Source organism: Leopardus geoffroyi, chromosome B3 (genome assembly GCF_018350155.1).
Source record: "Leopardus geoffroyi isolate Oge1 chromosome B3, O.geoffroyi_Oge1_pat1.0, whole genome shotgun sequence".
In the NCBI taxonomy this organism is placed as follows: domain Eukaryota; kingdom Metazoa; phylum Chordata; class Mammalia; order Carnivora; family Felidae; genus Leopardus; species Leopardus geoffroyi.
Window position 1 is genome coordinate 13,104,887 of NC_059337.1, and position 18,483 is coordinate 13,123,369.

At 41.3% G+C, this 18,483-nt stretch overlaps 1 protein-coding gene across 9 annotated transcripts in view; it reads left to right on the forward strand.

Moving 5' to 3' along the window:
• Positions 1-18,483, forward strand: part of MCTP2 (multiple C2 and transmembrane domain containing 2) — a 241,814-nt gene that overhangs the window by 137,982 nt on the left and 85,349 nt on the right. For all 9 annotated transcript variants that reach the window (XM_045448744.1, XM_045448743.1, XM_045448740.1 and 6 more), the window contains 2 exons: positions 4,361-4,463; positions 6,813-6,915. In XM_045448744.1, the coding sequence (XP_045304700.1) occupies positions 4,361-4,463; positions 6,813-6,915 (206 nt within the window). The remainder of the gene's footprint in view (positions 1-4,360; positions 4,464-6,812; positions 6,916-18,483) is intronic.

Below are 18,483 nucleotides of genomic sequence, written 5' to 3' on the forward strand. Positions count from 1 at the left end.
TAATCATCATAGGGGTTGGGGGGAAAGGGGAGGCGCCATGGAGCCTCAGGTTGCAGAGAAAGTTCTATGAAGATGATGCATCTTGAACTAGGTCTTGGAGGTGAGTTGGCCTTCGTGTTTTGGTTAGGACCAAGGGTTGGGAGAGCATTGCAGGGAGAGGTCATTCCACATGCAGAATAGGAAGCATGTCTGAGCCCCACATCTCTGTGTGCTGGTCAGGGGTGGGTGGGGGGAAAGACACATCGACCTCGATAATAGGGTTTGGGAATAGAGGGTAGATCAGGATGGATCGTGTGGGGTAAATTGTCAGAGAATAAGTTTTTAAGATGAGCGCTTTGTACCAGTATGCAGTGGGAAGGTTTATATGCATATGTTTGGAAACAAGGCGTGAAGGGAGGGTTTATGGCAATTTACTCTGGCATGGCTCTGTGGGCCTCCCCTTCTGAGCCATGATGCTTTACGCTTAACTTCAGGAAGGATCGTCCTCTAGAAACCCTTCCTTCTAATCCTGTCCCTTGTACTGATGAGTCTGTGGTGGCTCCTGGCTGCTAGATGAGAAACAAGAAATGAATTTAAGTGAAAAGTACTAGTCATGGCCTTCAAGGCTTCAAGTTAATCTCTGCATTTATCCACCCACATCGTACATATCCTGATTGCCACCATTTATATTTATTTACTAATATTATTATTTAATATTGTTAATATTTATTTATTATCTGTATCTGTGTGTCTATCTTGTTAATAAATTTAAGGCTTTCATCTGTCTCTTTCTCAAGATTAACCTATCCATTTCTTTTTTTTTCAATTTTTTTAATGTTTATTTATTTTTGAGAGAGAGAGAGAGAGAAAGAGAGAGAGAGAGAGACAGAGCATGAGTGGGGGAGGGGCAGAGAGAGAGGGAGACGCAGAATCCAAAGCAGGCTCCAGGCTCTGAGCTGTCATCACAGATGACATCATGTGATGTCATGTGATGACATCATGTGGGAAGCTTTCACGGGAAGGGTGACATTTGCTGAAAAGCAGAGATTATTCTGAGAGTCCCTTAAAGGTAAGGACTTGGCGGTATCTGGTGCATCGGGGCCTGGTTCCGAAGTGCCAGGAGCAGAGTGGGGGCTTAGTAAATGTCACATGAACGATGGGACCTCTAAAACACATTTATTACTTGCCGTTCAACTTCTGCACCTGATAGAAAGGTGAAGTTATTTAAATGAGAACCCCCTGCTTGCCATTCCAGGGCTATAAATGGATTGCGGAGTGGTGTTGAAAACTTTTGAGCGCAGGGTCCTAGAGGAGTACCATGCAACTGAGTCGCCAGTGGCGGGACCGTGTCGAGGTGACGTGTGTCTGGATGTAGAAGAGGTCATCTAGGTGTTTTACCTGTGCAGCCAGGTGGAGCAAAAAACAAAAAGCGCTGTCCCAAGTGTGTGTACGTCAGTTTGCCTGGTGTGTGTGCCCAGTGCCATTGGGAGAACATTTGGACGTTTCACGTATTACGGGAGATCACTTTTTTTCTCCCCGATAAATACATCCATGATGGAAATTTCATTGAAAGCCCCCAGATATCCGGAACCGTGTTAGGGAAGGAAAGCAACCCAGAAAGGATAGATGAACTACTCCATAAACGTGTTTATGTCTTTGTTTCTTCTTCCTCCTCTCTGCCTGTTTATACTGTAATATTAACAAATGCAGCGTTTTAATGAGCTTTGACGGAATTACCTTCGGAGGGTTGGTGCGGGATGTTCCTTGGAGACGCATAACTGAAGTTCCCAGTTTCTGGAAGGAAGTCTGTTCCTCATTAGCTGGGACGGCTAAGAGTGTGCTGGCTCAAGAGAGAGGGGGCCACAGCTCCAGCCCACCTGTGCCTGCACAGGACCGGCCGTGTCTCTGCCCTGCTGTGGGGTCACCCCAGGGCTTTCATTAAAAGTGTCAGGTGGTTTCCCTGGAGGGACTGCTGATGCAATGTCATGTGGGTGTCTCTGGAGGAGCAGTCTTGACACCTACTAACAGTCTGACAAACGGTTAAGTAGCTGTTTTGAGCCCAGGTTGAGAGCTCCAGCGTCGTCTACCTGAGCGCTCAGCGGGGAGCTCGGGTTCTCTTTCAAGTTCATGGTTGTTAAAGAGGCAATCTGGAGTCCCTCCCCACCCAAAACCTACCCGCTGCCCTGACAAACACGCCTCCCGAGTAAAACTGCCTGGAAATAAGCAAGACTTTACTATTTTATTATTATTATTATTTTGCAAGATGTAGATGGGTTTTTGTATTGGTTTGATTTCGGAACCCACGCCCTGGAAATTTGGGGAGTTTCCCAGGGCACGTTTGGGAGAAGAGGTCAGAGCCTCCTTGCGTTGACAGGAGGTGAAAAGCCATCACCTCTTTTCTGAGCTCTGGCATTGAGGACCCCGGTACTTGGCTAGGCGGGAGCAATCCGATGCTTCCTCCGAATCAGAAAGCACTTCTTGTGTCAAATGCCGCAAAGGAGCAGGAGTAGAGAATTCATATTAGAGGCAGCCACACCCAGGGGCCGGTAATAGGAGCATCTGGGAGGCTAGTTTTCCCGGGAAGCGGAGGCCCCACCAGACTTTTCCTGGGGTGAGATACTGACTGAGGGTCTTGTGCCTGAGTATGTCGAAACACCCTTTGGTTTCTAGTGATTTTCAAGCCCCGATTTTCCCATCTTTGTGGTGATTCTGAGAGCTGATATTAGTTTAGTCAATTCCTTCTCTGTTAAATTTAGACGGGGGCCATTTCCATGTTATAATTGACAACCCCGACTCATCCATTTATGTCTCCACGGCTTGGCCATTGTCTACTGGCCACTGAGATCATGGCATTGACTTAGAAGCTTTGGCCAGGCATCCAAGTGTCCAGACCACTAGTCCATTGAATGCAATCTCCTGTTTAATAATGACTTTTAGCATGCATCTTCTTTTTTTTTTAATATAATATTCATGCAGACTCCTTCACATGATGCACAGTACCTCAGAGCTCCTGGTTATTAAGTTAATTAGATGTAGGTTCAGTGACCTAAATGGTAGGCCAATAGGTCAAGAGGCCTGAGTACTCTCTGCATTAGACCCTGGCCTGGGATTCCTCGACCATTTGTTGGAGAGCATCTGTTCTTATGCCCCCAATTAATTTAGTACGCACCGCTTTGTAGAGTGTCACTGCTGCAGAGGCCGGCGATGTGTTCATGTTGTATGGACATTATAGAGCCATCCATTCTGTCCCTGACAGTTCTGATTCTAGATCCCTCTACCAAACCTAACAAAAGGGGAGAGTGTTTCTTTTCTTCTTTCTTTCTTTCTTTCTTTCTTTCTTTCTTTCTTTCTTTCGACAGCTTTCTGGGTTCAGCTTTGGATTTTGGATTTTCTAACCTTTTATTTGTTTATTTATATTGTCTTTTGGAGGATATGTGAGGTGGGGTGGCAAAAGAAGAGGTGAGATGAGAGAAGTAAGGGTCAGGCTTCATTTCTTTTAAGATAAAAACTTTGAACTTGCTTTATGGAATTCTACTTTCGCATGTCTTCGAGCAGCAAAAATGCAGCATATGTGTTCTCATAACGTACTAAATGTATAAGATCATAAGTGTTCTTGGCCACTCTCTGCAGAGAAGTTTTACCTCCTAAATAGCCCTGTTTATACTTTTTTCTCCCTTCTCTCACGATCATGAAGAAGCCTATAGGTTATCCTAGGCTTTCAGCTATAGCAGGGTAATTATCTATCTATCTATCTATCTATCTATCTATCTATCTATTTATCTATCTATATTTTAAATATGTATTTATTTTTGAGAGAGCCTTAATGGGGGAGGGGCAGAGAGAGGGAGACAGAGGATCCAAAGCAGGCTCTGCGTTGACAGCGGTGAGCCCACTGTGGGGCTCGAACTCATGAACCATGAGATCATGACTCTAGCCGATGTCGGATGCTCAACCGACTGAGCCACCCAGGCACCTGTAAAACAGAAGCTCCTCTCTGTTTGCTGCCTACGTTCTCCTTGAGTCGAGAAGAGCTTCTGTTTTAAAACAAAACACAAAACTGGACTCCCTCACCTGCCAGATTGACACCTGCTCCTGTGTGACCTGTGTGGTCACTGGCTGTCAGTCCTGCATCTGGGTTGCATATGAGTCCCTGTCTATTAGGTGCTTCTCTTCCAGCGCGTGTAGATTCTGTCGGTGTCCTGAATTCCTACACAAGACGTGCTGGAAAGAGATGCTCACTTTTGCCCTTTCAGCGAGCACAGTCTTACTGGTATAAGGTGCATGACTTTTATTCACTTGTCCTCTGTTACTTTTGCGATTCATTTATCTCTGACCAAGGAGAGTCCTTGGCCTTGACCAATGTCTTGTGTTCTCTTTCCAGGGAAGAGCGATCCTTTTTGCTTGTTGGAGTTAGGCAATGACCGACTTCAGACACACACCATTTACAAAAACCTCAACCCTGAGTGGAACAAAGTTTTTACATTGTAAGTGCTTTAGCCTCCAGAATATCAAGGAGCAATTTTAACTTAGAGACCAGTTAGCCGTGATATGTTTGGGGCAGGCTGGGGCTCCTGAGTGGAACGTTCTGTCCATTTTTATGAGCGAAGGATGAATCTTATTATTTTTTTCCTTCTAAACACTTTTTATCCTTTCATTTTATAGAGTGTTAATAATAGATAAGGCCATTTGGAACTGCAAGGGAGTGTTATAGGAGACATTTGTAAGGTAGATCTTTCAGTAACTCAATTAATCTGTTAGTAGGTGGAAGCTTCCATATATCCAGACAAATTCATTCCTGAGTTAAAGCAAATTACACGTGTAGATCTGCCTTAAATTCAAGTTTATGTGTGACAACATTATTATAAGGCCTAAAGACTTGTATTATGCCAGAGTCTTTTTGAAAATACAAGTTTTCTGTGATTTCTCAAAGAGTCCCAAAGTCTCCTTGTATTCCAGTTTGTCTGAATGACCCCTGCTCCACAGTGATGCCCTATCTACTCTTTCAAATTCAGGCATTTAGAAAGATAGATTTATTTCCTGGTTTGCTTTAGATTCTGAGGTGCCTGGGCTTCAAGGGGAAGCACCTGTTGAATTGGGGTCAAATGAGAGTTCACTGCCCTTACAATACTGAAGAAATGTTGGGCTTATAACCGAAAGAATACAGTCTGAATGGAGTTGATGATTTCCAAGTAGAAAGTTCCCAAGGGTCGAAACTGAATTCACAATCAACAAACTCCCAACATACAAAAAAGTCTGATACCAGGTGGTTGCACAGGTAAATCCTACCAAACAATTAAAGAAGAGTTAACACCCATTCTTCTCAAACTTTTGCAAAAAATAGGAGAGAAGGAAAACTCCCAAATTCATTCTATGAGACCAACATTACCCTGATTCCAAGACCAGATAAAGACACCACAGAAAAGGAGAACTAACTATAAGCTAATATCTCTGATGAACATAGATGCAAAAATCCTCAATAATATATTAGCAGGCAGAATCCAACAACACATTTAAAAAAAAACATTCACCACAATCAAGGGCGATTTATTCCTAGGATGCAAGGATGGCTCAATATTTACAAATCAGTTAACATGCTATATCACATAAATAAGAGGATAAAAACCATACGGTTATTTCAATAGATGCAGAAAAAGCATTTGACAAGGTACAACATCCATTCATGATAAAAATCCTCAATGAAGTAGGTTTACTTACAGCGTCATACTTAATAGGAAAAAAGGAGAGCTTTCCCCTAAGGTCAAGAATAAAACAAGGATGTGCCATCTCACCGCTTTTATTTAACATCATCCTGGAAGTCCTAGCCACAGCAATCAGACAAGAAAAAGAAATAAAAGGCATCCAAATTAGTAAGCAGGAAGTAAAACGTTCACTATTTGCAGATGACATGATACTCTATATAGAAAACCCTAAAGATTCTACCAAAAACCTACTGGAAGTGATACATGAATTCAGTAAGGCTGTAGGATAAAAATCAATATACAGAAATCTGTTGCATTTCTATACGCTAATAATGGAGCAGCAGAAACAGAAATTAATAAGACAATCCCATTTATAATTATACCAAAAATCATAAAATACCTAGGAATAAACTTAACTAAAGAGGTGAAAGATCTGTACTCTGAAAACTATAAAACGTTAGTGAAAGTTCCCAAGGATCTGTGAAACGTGGATTAACTCTCCTAAGCCAGCTTGCACATTGTCATATGAAAGATTTTCTTGTTTGCTCAACACATTGCTAATGACCATGGCTCCATTTTTCATCAGGGGTGATGTCTGGCTTCTGGTCAACGTAAAAAATGTTTCTAAATATGCATGGGATTTTTAGTATTTTGCATTTCAACACTAGGAAATTTTCTGTAAATCTCAGCAAAAGTGATTTTCACCGCCCTGTTTTTTTTTTTAAGGTAATTCTTCATTAATTTATTTTTTTCCTCATTAATTTAAAGACAGTCTTATTGCCTATTTGGAAGCTACTTTGAAATCACTGTCCTTTTACTCTCCTCATTCTGTCTCTTATTCTTTATCCTCCTGCTTCTTTAATAGTCCTACACTCGAGTGCACATATGCATGGAAAATGTCAGAGTAAAAAAGTTGACTTTTTTTTTTTTTTCACAGGGATGTCTGAATCCTCCATGATGGAAGGTTTGGGAATAGAGTTCAGTTTGATTTAATTTTTGGAATTTAATTAAATGGTAGTTTTATACTCTAAGGGCATACAGGCTTAATTAGTGAAACCGTGTGTTCAGATCTTCATGGAACAGACTCCACTTATGTGTTTTTGTATATAATAGGTGGTACATTTCTTGTTTCAGTCCTATTAAAGATATCCACGATGTTTTGGAAGTGACAGTGTTTGACGAAGATGGAGATAAACCTCCTGATTTTCTTGGAAAAGTTGCCATTCCCTTGCTGTCCGTAAGTTACCGTTGTTAATATACAGTTCGTAAGTCATTTTACGGTTGACAGGTTTCTATGGTCTAGGGTTGTTTTATCTTTGTCAGTCTGGGGGGGGGGGAATCCCCCCTGCTATAGCAGGAAACAACTATTTTATTCCTCATCCTTTTCCAGTATTTTCAGTAGTTTCAGATATAAACTAACATAATCTTCTCTGTGTCCGTCAAATATTGCTTTGACCGACAAAAACCTTTCGACTGGTCTTCCAATTTGTTCTCAGTCTTTCCATCCTAAGGCGGGAGTTTCTGTTTGGTTTCCGGGAATACAGATCCGTGACTGATTTTCCATTCGTTAATGAAAAACATACACGTATTTCTTTATTACCTCCTCACTGCCCATTTCTTCAAAGATTAATTGCTGGTAACTGCAAAGTGGTTCTCAGCTCTACTGAAGACCATTTTCTCAAAAGTTCTCTTTGCCTTCATAGTAGTTGGGTTTGCTTTCAGTCTCAAAGGATGCTTTGTGGAAGAGAGTAGAGAGCTTCTTTTGGAAAAAGTGCCATTCCAGTTAAAAGGTAACATAACGGAATAAGCAAAGAGATGAATGAAAAAATACCCTAAAAAAGTCAGAGGAGAAAGCACCCAATAATGCCTTTATGTGGACAAAGGAGGGAAGCTGTGCAAAGACTGCATCTGACTTCACCTATTAATTGGACATTAATGTTTATGCCAAATGTATTCTTCCAGAAGAGAGAATTTTAGTTTTTCATCCAACCATTAATATGTTTTCTTATAGAGATGTTATGGTCTTATTAGTCCATAAGGCTTTATTTATTTCTTCCCGAAGACTTATTTCTTTAAACTGTTAGTGCATTTTTTAGGAGGAGAGGTCTTTAACCGTGATATTAGACTAGCTCCCATGATGCCTACAGGGGGAAGGAACGCTGCATCCCTCAGTATCTTTTCTGGTTAATTTACCTGGTGTTGAGCGCCTGGTTAATTTCTCGCCAGATTCTCTTCTCCCCAGTGTTCCTCTAGGAAAAGGGGTGAAGCCGCTGTCCTCTTGTAGATTTGGCTCCTGCCAAATGCTCAGACCCATCAGTAGTAGAACACACTGACTCTCAGGGACGAGAGGGCAATTTGGGACTTTTCTCTCTTTTTATTACAACTTTGTCAGTTACTCCTGAAGGAATACATGTAACGAGAGCTTAGGACCCAATTTTAGAGGGACCTAAAGGGACAGGAATCAGAGACCCTTGTTTACAATTCCGTTTCCTTTTCTTCTCAATTATTTTGGGCAGGACAGAGACGTTTCTTTTCTTGTTTTTTATTTATTTTTATTTTTTTAATGTTTGTTTATGTTTGAGAGAGAGAGAGTACAAGCAGGGGGAGGGGCAGAGAGAGAGGGAGACACAGAATATGAAGCAGGCTCCCAGCTCTGAGCTGTCAGCACAGAGCCCGACGCGAACCCACGAACCACGAGATCATGACCTGAGCCAAGCCGGACGCTTAACTGAGTGAGCCACCCGGGCACCCCTCTTTTCTTGTTTTTAGAGATAAATCCACAGTAACATGTGTTATTCCTTGCTGGGTAAACACTACATGGTGTCATTTTTAACCTCCCTCTATTTTACACGTGAAAGTTTTGTGTCATTGGTCGTTCTCTGATACCAACAAATTGACCCACTTTCTTCCCTCCCATCCTCCCTTGTAATGTACAGTGTCTCCATGCTGTTGGGTTAGATCTAAGAAGTTACCTCTGCCTAAATCAGGTTTGCGGTTTCTCAGCCTTAAGTACCATTGACATTTTGGGATGGGTCGTGGTCTGTTGCAGGGGACTGTCCTGTGCATTGTAGAATCCCTGACCTCTACCCCCTAGATGCCAGGAGCACCCATCCACTCGTCACTGTTGTGACAATCAAAGATGTCTACAGACATTGCCAACTGTTCCGAAGAGGGGCAAAGAGAACCACTGACCTAACTTAATGCAGTTTTCAAACTGTGTCCTTCCAGATGCAAAGTAGAGTGATTTATGAAAGACTTTGTTTAAATGCAAGGAGCCCCCTCACCCTCTTAACTTTTTTCTGGTTGCCGATAAGCTGCCCACGGTCTATTCATTTGTTTGAGGGATAGTTCTCAAATGTTCAGCTTGTGCCAGGCATTGTGTTAGGTGGTAATGCTCTAAGAAGGACCGCAGTGAAGGTATCTTCTCCCCCGGAACTTGTATTTGGTTGCAGGAGTCCATAAACAGAACAAACAAATGAGCAAAAGGCAAGACAACATGTTAGGTGGTTAAAAGGTGCCACGTAGAAAGCAAAGCAGGGTACGTTCCGAGGATATGTTTGGGGAAGGGGCACAGTTTTCCATGGACCGACCAGGGAGGGTCTCGCTTCGGGGGGGAGCATTTGAATGAGAACTTTAAGGAGGTGAGAAAGAAAGCCGTGTGAATATCTGGGGGAACTCTTCCAGGCAGGAAATCTTCCAAATCCAAAGGCTCTAAGGCAGTGCCCTGACTGTCCGATTCCAGAAAGATCACAGTGGACAGTGTGGATGGAGTGGAGTAAGCTGGGGGGAGAATCACAAATGTGGAGCAAGACAGGACACAGGGGCAGAGTGACGCGGGAAAGGGGTAAGACTCTGACAGTCTAAAAGTTTGAAGGGCTTTGGCTCTTTCCTAGTGTCGATGGGAAACCACAGGGAAGTTTCAAGCTGGTGGGCGGGGGGGGGGCTTGCTGTGGTTCACACTCTCTAATTCTGATATTAAAGGACTCTGGCACCCCGAGAAATAAGCCCAGATCTGACAGTTCTCTACCACGTAAAGTGTAAAGGCAGTGTGGCCTGGGCCACGTTCTCATGAGGGACTTAAGGGCCCGGGAGCGTTGAGTTGAATACGTTTCAGAAGCTGCCCTTCGGTGTGGCTGTTTCAGTTCAGACTCATTTCCGATTGTCTGACTGACGAATCGGGCAAGTGATCAGATCTTACGGTGGATCTATTTTGGCTCCTCCTGATATGCGGTGGCCCACCTGTTCCATGCGCTCTCCAAACAAATTCATGCTCTACCTAAACTGTAGAGGTAGATATGATAGAAAAAAATGCCATAACCCTCAGTATCTGTAACAGGCAAATTTTAAGTTGTTCATGAATTCACCAAACATTCAGTTTTTGAGTAATTCTAACTTGTGTTTTGGAGAATCTATCTATCTATCTATCTATTATATATATGTGTGTGTATATATATATATATATATATATATATATAATATATATATGTTTATTTTTGAGAGAGAGAGAGACAGAGCCTGAGCAGGGGGAGGGGGGCAGAGAGAGAGAGAGAGAGAGGGACACACAGAATCTGAAGCAGGCTCCAGGCTCTGAGCTGTCAGCACAGAGCCCGATGCGGGACTCGAACCCGCGAACCATGAGATTATGACCTGAGCTGAAGTCGGACACTCAACCAACTGAGCCACCCAGGCGCCCCAGAGAATGTATTTTAACCTTTATTTAGATCTGTGTTTTTCCCTTTATTTAATATCTACTGAATAATGCTTAATTAACACGTCTTGGGCTGTGCATTTATAATACATTAAATCATTTATTCTCTGAAAACCTCATGTGGCAGGCTTTATTATTATTATTGTTGTTATCATTATTATTACTGCTGTGGACAAATGAGGAAACGGAGGTACGGGAAGGATCCGGTTGCTGGTAATTAGTCGGGGCTGGATTTGAATGAGGCAGTCTGATGTCAGAGCCTGGGGTCCTGAGAGGACGTTATACTTCCATAGTGCGTACCTGTTACGTAGACATCATGCTGAAAGCAATGACCAGGATGTGTTTTGTGCAGCCACTGGTCTCAGTGCCATAGGGTGTGGACGGGTGAGATGCAGAGTTGAAGACTGGCCCATCTTGGCTGATGCCTGTGGAATGAATGCACAAGACCCCAAATACCTTTTTTTCTTTATCGAGGTATATTTGGCACAGAATGTTGTATTAGTGTGCAGGGTGGTGATGCGACCAGCCTGTATGGGATGCCACCCTCCGTCACCGTACAATGCTGTCACAATAGCATTGGCTGTATTCCCTATGCCGTACCCTTCATCCCCAGGACTTCCTCCTTCTACCCCTGGAAGCCGCGACCTCACGCTCCCCTTTACCCATGTTGCCCATCCCCCACGCCCCCCCCCCCCCCCACCGGCAGCCACCGGGTTGACCTCTGTGCTCACACAAGCCCTGAAACACGAAGTGCTGAAAAGAAGGAAAAGAAAACGCAGAGCGGGAGGAATGGACTTAAGTTTAGGAAGACTTTAGGAAGTGGGGCGTTTGAGCTGGCCTTACAAGGAGGCTGGTGTTGATAATGTGCTAAGTGCATTTCAACCTGTTAAATAAAAAGCCTGTTCTGAAGTCACTGTATCTTTGAATCAGGGTGAATGGGCCGACTGACTATGGGTTCATTTAAAAAAATCCACGTTCTAAAATCAGTGTATCTGTTAATGGTGGCGAATTGTGCAAATCATGTACATATGTTTAGATACACAGAATCCAGGCCAGCGGGTCACTCTTCCATGTTTTTCATTTTTGTTCAGGTCCTCAAATCAGATAGTTGCTTTTTGAATGGCTATAGAGATAGGGAAAACTTTTTACTCATTAAAAACAGAAAATTGCCATTAGCATGGATTATAATCTGAAGACTTCTAATCTGTGCCCATTTTTACATTATTCCAAGCGTCTTCTAATCAATAACATAGTAAATATGCGTTAGAAAACAAAGCACATTTTAGAGTTTTAAAATATTTCCAGCATAGACACTATCTGCTCATCATTATCCGATTCAGTTAGAGTGATTTAACATTTCGATCCATAATCAAGTGATTCTCGTTGGGTCCTGAAAATCAAGCTGGGTTCTTCTCCTCCAGGAGCATTTCTTTTTCTTCAGACCTATGGTTAGCATTTCAGAATTATGGAACGGGCCCATGTAGGAAGGAAGACTTAGAAAATCCACTTTCTGCAAAACAGAAAAAGCATCTATCTATTTATTGTTAATTCCTAATATCTAAGAGAAGATGGTCTGTCATTTGAGGAGGGTCCTACGTTTTTTTTTTTTTTTTAATTTTTTTTTTTTCAACGTTTATTTATTTTTGGGACAGAGAGAGACAGAGCATGAACAGGGGAGGGGCAGAGAGAGAGGGAGACACAGAATCGGAAACAGGCTCCAGGCTCCGAGCCATCAGCCCAGAGCCTGACACGCGGGGCTCGAACTCACCGACCGCGAGATCGTGACCTGGCTGAAGTCAGACGCTTAACCGACTGCGCCACCCAGGCGCCCCGAGGGTCCTACGTTTTGATACAAATTTGAGACCTCTTGGGCAAGCCATCCCAACAGATGCAGTGGAATTCATGATCAGGAAACATAGGCTTTGTGCAGCCCGTGACAGTCTCTGTGAGTCCATGAGCACGGGAACGAGCTGCACCGGCAACGGCTTCACTTAATTAGTTTTATGGGACAAATTTTCTGTAATTGCTTGTACCAAATAAATGCCCGTACACATCTTCATTTGCATTTCCAATTAAGTATTTGCCTGTTTCACCTATGATGGGTTTTGTGGATTGTAATGGACACAGTTACACAGTCATATTTTTTTTTCAAGTTAATGCTGAAATGTTGGCCGTTAAGATAAAGAATATTTATTTTTTAGAGTTTATTTATTAATTTTGAGAGAGAGAGACAAAGAGAGTGAGTGCAAGTGTAGGAGGACAGAGAGAGAAGGGAGAGAGAGAGAGAGAGAGAGAGAGAGAGAGAGAGAATCCCAGGCAGGCTCTGCAGTGTCAGCGTAGGGGCTCAAACTCATGAACCATGAGATCATGACCTGGGCCGAAGTCGGATGCTTAACTGACTGAGCCACCAGGCACCCCAAAGGTATTTCTATTTTACTTTACATTAATGTATATGGATGTCTAGCCGCCTGAAAATTTTAGCGGGGCTAAAATGGCTGAAACACAAGCACTCAACTCCCCACCCTGATATGTCCTTTGAAATAAATTTTTCAAAAGATAAAATAAGGCAAGTTTGTCTTATTGCCCCCGGAAACTAGGAAAGGATACCTTTAATGTGCTGGAATCCTCGTGAACCATTATGTAGTATATAAGGTGGGTGGTATTTGATTAGGACGGACAAGCTAAGGGAGAAAGAATAATGCCTTGTGGGATTCCTCTGATGTCTTGGAACAAGAGTATAGCAAGTATAAATCTGAGCATACTATACGTGATGGTAAATGCTGAATGGGTTAAACTTTTCTTTAAATGGAAAAACCTGTTACAATGAGTAGATGCATACAGTTTAGCTACTGCGTCTTTGAGACGGGCCACATGTGGTAAAACAGAAGTGGGTGAGCAAAAGTGTAACACGTACACGTAAATACGTGGTAACTCAGAAACATACAGAGGAGATTATTTTATGGGTCCCCAAACGATTTCATCACCAATAAACATAAGGCAGACATGAATCGTTATGTGAATAATTTCCCACAGAAGTATGTATGTATGTTAAAAAGTATTTGAACTGTAAGAAAAAAAAATTACCAACTGAGAAACACAAAATGATTATATCATCTGTGCCGTTTTAAAAATATCAGACACACAAAAATAAATAAGGCTGTAATGTGATGTGTTTTGAAGGCCCAGATGTTTGAAATTCCAAGTTCCACAAAGCCAATGCTAATAGCTGAAGTTCCTGCACAACATCCCAAAGCTACTAAATTTCTAGGGCTGAGACCCTGGAAACTATTTTTTTTTTTTTTTTTAGCAAGTTCTTAGATGAGTTTTAGGCATCCTAAAACAGTGATTCTCAAATTTTAGGGAATAAGCAATAAGCTTAATCTAATATATATGCATAGACATACACATAAATATATAAATATTCTGCTCAAATACCTATTTAATGTGTTTAAATATTGGTCATGTTGTGGGCTCACAGCTGCCTCAGTAGATTCCAAAAAGGAAGAAACGATATGGTGGTCACAGTGTTGGGCAGATATATTAATAGCAAAAATGAAACAAGCGTCAAAACATTTGGTGGGGAAAAAAAAAATCCCAAGTAGCTAAGGTAGATAACCAAAATTACAGGTTACAGACTTTTTAGAAAGTAGCAATGAAATACTCTACATACAAACTGTGGATAAGGGCCAAAAGTATTACTCAGAGGAAATCCTTACCTTAAATGTTTTCGTAATTAAACAACAAAGGTTGAAAATCAATTAAGCATCATAACAAAAGGTAAACTAAAATAAATAAAATTAAATAGGAGTTTGGGAAGATTAGAAAAAAGAGCAGTAATGTAGAAAATATGTGAACAGCATATCTGATAGATTCCAGTATTCGTTTCTTCAAAATCCAATGAAATGGAGAAGCTGCTTACGAACCTAATGAAAAAAAGGAAAGCATATATTACTAAGACCAAGGAAACGAGAGATATAGGGATTGCTATGAAGAGCATAACTAAATTTTACTGAAGAGTACGGAAGAAAACTTGAATAAATATACATACGGACATATCTTGAGAGAATTTGGATGTTGTAGAGGTGTGAGATCTCCCCAGATTACTATAAGTATTTTTTTAAAGGTTGGTTTTGCTGGTTTTAAAATTTTTTTTTAACGTCTTATTTTATTTTTTAAGAGACAGAGAAGGACAGAGCACGAGCAGGGGAGGGGCAGAGAGAGAGGGAGACACAGAATCCAAAGCAGGCTCTGGGCTCCGAGCTGTCAGCACAGAGCCCGATGTGGGGCTTGAACTCGTGAACTGCGAGATCACGGCCTGAGCCGAAGTCGGATGCTCAACTGACTGAGCCACCCAGGCGGCCCGATTACTATAAATATAATACAGCTCCCCATTTGGAAAAATTAAGTGCAAAAAAATAGAGTGAAAAATTATGTTTAAAATATAATTAGAGAAACCTGAATATCAGGTATTGAACGCATTGTACAGTGAAACAATTTAATTATGGAAATACTGGGAAAAAAATCATCCAAGAATTCTCCTCTTTTCTCCCTATGTCCTCCAGTCTTCTCCTCCCAATAAGAAAATAACAGATTCATATTGTTTAAAGAGCAATTTTTTTCTTTTAAATTTTTTTTTTCAACGTTTATTTATTTTTGGGACAGAGAGAGACAGAGCATGAACGGGGGAGGGGCAGAGAGAGAGGGAGACACAGAATCGGAAACAGGCTCCAGGCTCTGAGCCATCAGCCCAGAGCCTGACGCGGGGCTCGAACTCACAGACCGCGAGATCGTGACCTGGCTGAAGTCGGACGCCTAACCGACTGCGCCACCCAGGCGCCCCAAGCAATTTTTTTCTTTTAAACTGTAAGGGCACTGGCATTCTTACATTACTGAAATGTACTAGGGACATAAAGGAAAATGGAAAATTTGTGAATTTATTCCTTGAGACTAGAAGAATTCTGATATTAAAAAAACACAGAGTTAACAACAATAGCAAAAAAGAAATCCTACGCCTTTCATGGAAGACCAGTGAGACTTAGCACATTAGGAAACATAATTGTGTAATTTATATTATTAATGTATTAACGGAGAAAAAAAAAAACTTCAATAGATGCCAAAGGAGCACTTGATAAAATTTAACATCTGTTCTTGATTTATGAAAAAAAAGTTTAATAAATATGTAATGGATTTGATGTATCAGAAGTATCACAAACATCAGACTTATTATTGAGAGACCAGAGATATTCTGAATTAATGAACTTCTATACTGACAAAATTAACATTAAGTTTTTTATGTGAGACCCAGCCAATGTAAAAATATAAGAAAAATTGTATTTTAATGAAGGAAACCATATTATCTATCTGATAATGTCACATTATATATATAAATAAGTATAAAGAAAATTAGTAAGTAGCATTTTGGAATAAACAAAGGTCAGTAAAGGTATAACCAGGATCAAAATTAAGAAAAAATAAAAAAAAAAAGAGTAGCTTTACCCAATAGGAAAACATTTTAAAAACTTAAAACACCAAAGGGTTTAATAGCAGGAAACAACAACAAAAAAAAACAATTATAATGCTTAAGACCTATGTGAGAAAGTTCTAGAACTGTACTAAAAGACATGAAAAAAGACAAAACAATTGGAGATCACTGTATAGATAATAAACCTGAAAGATGAAGTCACCGAGGAAAGGGATAAACGAAGTGATCACCATATAATTGATTCTGGGAAAGTCAGTTGCTTACTCATCAGGGAAAAATGCATGCATGTGTTACACTGAACACAATAACTATTTTACCATGAATTAAAGGTCAAATACTTGGAATAAACTCCGTAAATAAAACTGCTCATAAAATGGGGAAGTCTTATGTAAGAAAACCAGGAACGCTAAAGGAAAACAGATCCTAAGAGGTCAATATGGTGAAACAAATGTTGCCATTGTAAATGAAAACACAAAGTAAAAACTACTTGCCGCATAGAAACAGATGGATAATGTCACTAACATAGAATGCGATCGTTTTTTCATCTATGAGGAAGGGACGGTCAGTCTAGGGGAAAAGTTGATTCAAACAGGTGCAAATCCAAACAGCTAATAGGCATAGAAAGTTGTGTGCTTTATTCAGTAATGGTCGTGGTCCTTAAAAGTACAGAAGATAGCACCAGACCACCTGGGTTGGCACCCAGTCTTGTCCCCCTAATTGGCTGTGTGATCTTTGACAAGGTACTTAACCTCTCCGTCTCCATGTTCTCCGAGATGACGTGAAGGTAATTCTGCCTGCCTCGGAGGTCTGTGCTGAGGATTTCAGTGGTTGGGTGAATATATAGTGAGTACAGGTGCACACTGTATGTGCTTCCAAGAATAATCTATCACCTTCATCGCCCTTGTTTTAGTAATGTAAATGATCAAATTAGTTTAGCAGTGGGATTAACAAATATGGTAAAGATTTTTCATTTCCAGGGGTTATTAAGAGTAGAAAAAGGAGTCTCTCAAACGCTGTGGGACAGAACCATCACTCGGTACAAGCCTGGTACAAGGCACTTAGACAAAATGGATTAAAATTTAATATACACAACCTCTGAGCATCTATATTCTAGGTATTTATACCCATGGCCACACAGATGCTAAATGCCAGAAGGGGGAATTGAATCTAAATCTAGCTTCACAGCCTTAGCACTGTCCACTGTTAATAAACATATGAAAGAAAATGTTCAGGCTCATTAGTTGTTAAAAAAAAGAAAAAAAAAAAACACCCACATATTAAAACAACCTGAGGACATTTTATTCCTCTGAAATTGCTGTATATTAAATAAAAATTCCTGCAGTTGGCCACGTTGCAAGGAAATAGAGATAGGCTTATTCACTGAGGCTAGGAGTATAAATTAATACAGAATCTGAGAAGGGCTAATTGACAATACTTGGCCAAACCCACAAAAAATAGGTATGTGCTATGACTCAGCGGTTCCACTTCTAGGAATTTGTTTTTGGGAATGCATCATGGATGCACAAAGGTGGCTACGTGTAAAATCATCACAGTGTTTAAAGTGAAAAATTGGAAACGGTCTGGGGCGCCTGGGTGGCTCAGTCGGTTAAGCGTCCGACTTCAGCCCAGGTCATGATCTCACGGTTCGTGGGTTCAAGCCCCGCATGGGGCTCTGTGCTGACAGCTCAGAGCCTGGAGCTGCTTCAGATTCTGCCTCTCCCTCTTTCTCTGCCCCTCCCCCACTCGCACATTAAAAAAAAATTGGAGAGTCTTTGCAATTTGCAATGAAGGGTTGGTTAAGTTAATTATAGATGATCCATAAGGTGCAATACCATCCTAAATTATGTAGAAGAATTGACTATTACATCAGGGAATGATTCCCATACCTTTTTTCTTTTTTTTTTTATTTAAGAGACAAGTGATTTAGGGGCGCCTGGGTGGCTTGATCGGTTAAGCGTCCGACTCCGGCTCGGGTCATGATCTCGTGGTCCGTGAGTTCGAGCCCCGCGTCGGGCTCTGGGCTGACAGCTCAGAGCCTGGAGCCTGTTTCAGATTCTGTGTCTCCCTCTCTCTCTGCCCCTCCCCTGTTCATGCTCTGTCTCTCTCTGTCTCAAAAATAAATAAACGTTAAAAAAAAATTAAAAAAAAGACAAGTGATTTAAAAATATACAAATTAATATAAGACAAAAAAAATAGATGTAAATTTAAAAAAAAATTTTTTTTTTTTCCAACGTTTATTTATTTTTGGGACAGAGAGAGACAGAGCATGAACAGGGGAGGGGCAGAGAGAGAGGGAGACACAGAATCGGAAACAGGCTCCAGGCTCTGAGCCATCAGCCCAGAGCCTGACGCGGGGCTCGAACTCACGGACCGCGAGATCGTGACCTGGCTGAAGTCGGACGCTTAGCCGACTGCGCCACCCAGGCGCCCCTAGATGTAAATTTTTAATAAGCAGTTTCTGTGTCCTTGTCTTTGTTCTTCATTGCCTTCTGCCCATTATTTCATAACAACCTCTGAGATCTGGATAATTTTGCATTCCCATTTTACAGATTAGGAAACTTGAAAACAGAGGAGTTTTGTAACTTGTCCAAAGTTATTCAGCCAATCTGAGGCAA